General features: G+C 61.3%; 1 protein-coding gene across 1 annotated transcript in view; it reads right to left on the reverse strand.

Annotated features, from left to right (window-relative positions):
* Positions 1 to 4,960, reverse strand: part of Rnf213 (ring finger protein 213) — a 97,211-nt gene that overhangs the window by 81,779 nt on the left and 10,472 nt on the right. Inside the window, exons 3-4 of the mRNA XM_013036259.1 lie at positions 1,903 to 1,946; positions 1,587 to 1,756 (exon numbers count right to left, since the gene is read on the reverse strand). Of these exons, the coding sequence (XP_012891713.1) occupies positions 1,587 to 1,756; positions 1,903 to 1,946 (214 nt within the window). The remainder of the gene's footprint in view (positions 1 to 1,586; positions 1,757 to 1,902; positions 1,947 to 4,960) is intronic.

Here is a 4,960-nt window from a genome sequence, read left to right on the forward strand (position 1 = left end):
GCAGGATGAAGCCCCCCCCAGGATGAAGCCCCCATCTGCAGGATGAAGCCCCCCCTTCGGGGATGGGCTCACCAGCTGGGCTGCCACACCCCGGCGCCGGCACCGGGCTGTTCTCCGTGCACATGTGTGGCTGGCTGAGGAGATGCACCGGGCTGATCGCCGGCCCCACACAGCACCACGTGCGCACCACGCGCACACCATGCACACACCACGCACACACCACGCACACACCACGCACACACCACCCGCACACCACCGCACACCACCGCACACCACGCGCACACCACGCACACACCACGCGCACACCACGCGCACACCACCACACACCACGCGCACACCACCACACACCACGCGCACACCACTGCACACCACCGCACACCACCGCACACCACGCGCACACCACGCGCATACCACCGCACACCATGCACACACCACCCGCACACCACGCGCACACCACGCGCACACCACCACACACCACGCGCACACCACGCGCACACCACGCGCACACCACGCACACACCACCGCACACCACCGCACACCACGCGCTTTGCCGTCCACATTTCACGTGTGGAGAACGCGTATCCAGGCTTGCTTCGTTTTTTACAGATCTCCCTCTATGACAATATCTACTGATGTGAACATCATAAAATGGACCTTTTCTTTGTGTGTGCCAGTCCCGGGGCTTGAATTTAGGGTCTGGGCACAGACCCTGAACTTTTGTGCTCCAGGCTAGTGCTCTACCACTTTTCCAGCTTTTTGGTTAACTCAAGATAAGACGGCTCTTACGTCCTTGCCCCACAAAGGCTTTGAAACACAATCCTCAGATCTCAGCCTTCTGAGTAGCTAAGGTGACAGGCGGGAGCCACAGGGGCCTGGAAGAACTTCTTCCTTTCCTCCTCTTCCTCCTTTTAATGATGGTGTAGACCCGACCCAAGGACTTACTCTAGGCCATGTTCTCTAGCCCTGAGTAGAACACTCTTACCCCAAACAAGCTATTTTAACAGCTGTGCACCAGTGGTTCGTGGTTCGAGCTATGCCTGTAATACTAGCTACTCAGCAGGCTGAGCTCTGAGGACGTCAGTTTGAAGCCAGCCCCAGCAGGAAATTCATGGGAGTCTGCCAGACATGGACAGATGAGGCCTTGGCTGAGGGAGGCTGGGGTCTGACACACTGAAGGGCCCCCTGGAGGGCCCCCTCCCCAGGCAAACGACAGCCCAGCCTCCCCCTTGGAGAAGAGTACCAGCCAGCCTGTGTGTGTCCTGAACCTCTGCCCCCCGCCACCTCCAGGCCCGCCCTTCCCATCCTGGGACACAGAGAGGCCATGTGCGAGGAGCTCAGGCCCCACCCGGCCCCACCACAGTTCATGCCAGTGCTGGAGAAGGGCTGGATGTGGAGAAGGGAGGGAAAAGCCTGGAGCAACCAGACCAAGCAGCAGCTCTGCTCCTGCCGGGAGGGGGCGCTGTGGGCCGACACCAGGGACGGCTGGGCACTGAGGCTGTCCCCAAAGACCCAGGACCGCCTCAGCCACGGGGGGGGGGGGGGGGAGCCGGGAGGGGCAGAAGCTGGGGCAGGCTTGGCTCACTCACACTCTGGACTATGATCCACGAGGCGTCGGAACTGGGTTCCTCAGAGTTTCCTTGCCAGTCACCAGAGCTAAAGGACAGGTCCTGGGTCTCCTCGGCCTTGAGCGCTTCTCCAGTCTCCATGTCTTCCTCTGGGACGGAGGCAACATCCTCAGGGATTTTGGCCTCAGAATCTACATGGGTGGAAGGGGTGCGGGCAGGTCAAGCGCGGCTCTGGGCGCTGGCTATCAGCCCCGGCTCCCGGGGCCCTGACTGTGCGGGCGGGGGGGGGGGTTGGTGGGCAGCCGAGCATCCTGCCCATGCCCACTGCGCCACCCACCCACCCCAGCCAAAGCACCCTCCTCTTTGCGGAGGGCCAGCACCCTGCAGGTGCCAGTGCCACTGTGTCACGAGGTCCTGGAGCTCGCTCCAAACTGCCCACTGGGCCGGACCTCACCCTGGGGGCGGGGGGCGCATCTCTACAGCGGCCTGGGTCCCCTAACTCCACGTCGCTCTCACACCTGGGCCGTGGGCCACTCCCAGACCTGCTTGTCTGCTGAGAAGCTTCTTGTCAGCCTCGCTTGCCAACAGGACCCCGTCCTGCCACCAGGAGCGCCCCTTTGGGTGTTTTCTCCCCACCCCTGTTCTCTTCCCTCACCAGCACTAAGCTGGGTCACTGCTCATCTCCTCTTGGGAAAGCTCTGGATGGCAAGGACTGCACAGATCGGCCTCGGCCTCGAGCAGCTCAAGGACTAGCAACACAGCCATCAGCTCACACACCTCTAAGTGTGCAACACATACACTCACTCACTCTGTAACACACATATACACTATCACCCTCCATAACATACTATCACATACAAAGGCCAGGCGCCAGTGGCTCACGCCTGTCACCTGAGCTACTCAGGAGGCTGAGATCTGAGGATTGCAGTTCAAAGCCTTAGCAGGAAAGTCCTGAACGCTCTATCAGCAAAAAGCTAAGCTGGAATACGGTTCAAATGGTAGAGCTCCAGCTGTGGGCAAAAAAAGCCTAGTGAGAGGCTCTGAGTTCAAGCTCTAGTACTGGCACCAAAAAAAAAAAAAATCACAAGTTTTGAAACCAAGACTGGGGGCATCTGCAGAGATGGAAGGTCCTGACTTTGGACAGACCACAGGGACAGAGGGGGAGGGTGCCAAGGGCTGGGAGGTAACTGGAACAGGAGCAGGGATTCCCTTTGAAAAGAGGTGTGGTAGAGCATGCCCGTAATCCCAGCGCTTGGGAGTGGAGGATGGTGAGTTTGAGGTCAGCTTGGGTGACAGATAGCTGGTAGTGATGGGAATGTGTGTTATGCCCCAGGCAATTCACTCAGAGAGGGTCAAAATGGCCAACCACGCCCTGTGACCGAACTCTACCATCACAGTCAATAATTCTCTCAGCCTACAGCATGTGTGCTCTCTGGCATAGCAGAGGGCAAATCCTGGAAAAGAGGTAGCAGCCTGCGGCCCCACCCAAGCAGGGACCAAGTCCACAGCCTCCCACACGGAGGCCGGGCACAGTGGGGGGCCTCCGGGCCCAGCCTTCAGTCCTCTCTGCCTGTGCCAGGGGCCAGCTGAACCCAACAGCCCCGGCTCCAGAGGGGAGACAGCTGCTGCTTCCAGGAGTGTGCAGGTGTGCCTGAACACCACCACCCCCCCCCCGCCGCACACGCGTGTGTGCATGCAGCCTCCCTGCCTCCCCAGCCTCAGGGGCCACCAGACAGTCTCACTCCCCTTCCTCATTACAAAACCACGCAGCCTCCAGGGAAAGGTGGAGAATGTAAGAAACAGAAAAGAAACAGATGGCCCAGCGCGTCAACCCTTCTCCCACAGAACCTTCTAGTATTGGAAGACAACAATCCCATTCATTTGTGAGGGTCACTCCCCCGCCCCCTGCTGGCCACAGAAAAGCTCAATCCCCCAAATGGGGCGCTTCCCCCCACCCCTGCGCCCGCATCCTCTGGGGCCCCAGGACCCCCCTCCACCCCCACGGCCCACAGGTCCCCATCTTGTCTGAAACTTCTGGGAAGCCGGGGGAGGGGCCACTTCCTGGTTGAGTTCAGAGGGCACCGGAGGTAGCCCTGCTTTCAGTTTCTGTTCCTGTGGTCACAGTGGGGGTGGGGTGAGGAAGCAGGGGCTAGGGTCGGGGTCAGCTGACTCAGCAGAGAGCGCGCCCGCCCTCCCCCCCCTCCCCTCCCGGGCATCCCTTCCTGGGCAGCCAGGACACTGGCTCAGCTATGAGAAGACTTCACAGCGCTGCCGCCCACCCCGTGCTCAGAGCTGCAGCCCTGCCTGCTCCCCTCACCACCCCTCTTCTACCAGGAGACCCACCCCACGAGGGGTGGAGCCCAGGACCCCATGAAGCCCCTGGGGTGTGGGGTGCGCTCCTTCTTGCTTGGTCCCAAGACATAAATTGCCTAGAGTCCCTCTCCCCGACAAGCTTCTGAAGACGGGAAGACAGACTACAGACATCACCACCTGAGCCCGAGCAGCGCCCGCTCTTCCCTCACGCTGAGGCTAGCCACGTCCCACCAAGAGCCCCGGCCAAACGGTTCAAAATCCCCACTCTGCTCAGGCCTGTGGCTCACGCCTGTAATCCTAGCTGCTCAGAGATGAGATCTGAGGATTGCAGGTAGAAGCCAGACCTGGCAAGATCTATGGGACTATTCTCTCCAATGAACCACCAAAAAGCCACACGTAGAGAGCTGTAGCTCAAGTGGTACCACACCAACCCTCAGCCATTAAGCGGGATGGTGGCCTGAGTTCAAGCCCCAGTACCAGCATAAAGCAAAGAAAATCCTGGCTGAGTAACTGTGGACAAGTGGTCCAATCCGTCTGTGCCACACTGTCAGCATGATTAGGGTGGGCATGTCTTGGATTAGCACACCGCAGACTGCAAAACCTACTTCTAGGGCCACTATGCCAGCAGGGAGGGAGGGAGGCTGGGAGGGATGCAGGGAGGCTGGGAGGCAGGCAGGGAGGTGGGGAGGCTGGGAGGCAGGCAGGGAGGTGGGGAGGCAGGCAAGGAGGGATGCAGGGAGGCTGGGAGGGATGCAGGGAGGCCGGGAGGGAGGCGGGGAGGCAGGCAAGGAGGGATGCAGGGAGGCCGCGAGGGAGGCAGCAGGCAGACCGGCTGGCCGGCGGTGGTGGGAAGTTCGGCTCGGACCTGGGCCGGGCGGGGCCTGCACCCCAGCGTCCTGCCCCCCCATCCCGGGCTTCCCCGAAATGCTCCCCGGCCCCGCTCCGCCGGCCTCCGGAGGAAGGAAAGCCTGCGCCCCGAGAAAGGAAACTGAAACTTAGCGAAGAGCCCCGGGGCTGCGAGGCTGCAGGGTCCGGGGCTGCGGGGCTGCGGGGCCCGGGGCTGCGGGGTCCGGGGCTGCGGG

Source organism: Dipodomys ordii, unplaced genomic scaffold, assembly GCF_000151885.1.
Source record: "Dipodomys ordii isolate 6190 unplaced genomic scaffold, Dord_2.0 Scaffold7, whole genome shotgun sequence".
Taxonomy (NCBI): domain Eukaryota; kingdom Metazoa; phylum Chordata; class Mammalia; order Rodentia; family Heteromyidae; genus Dipodomys; species Dipodomys ordii.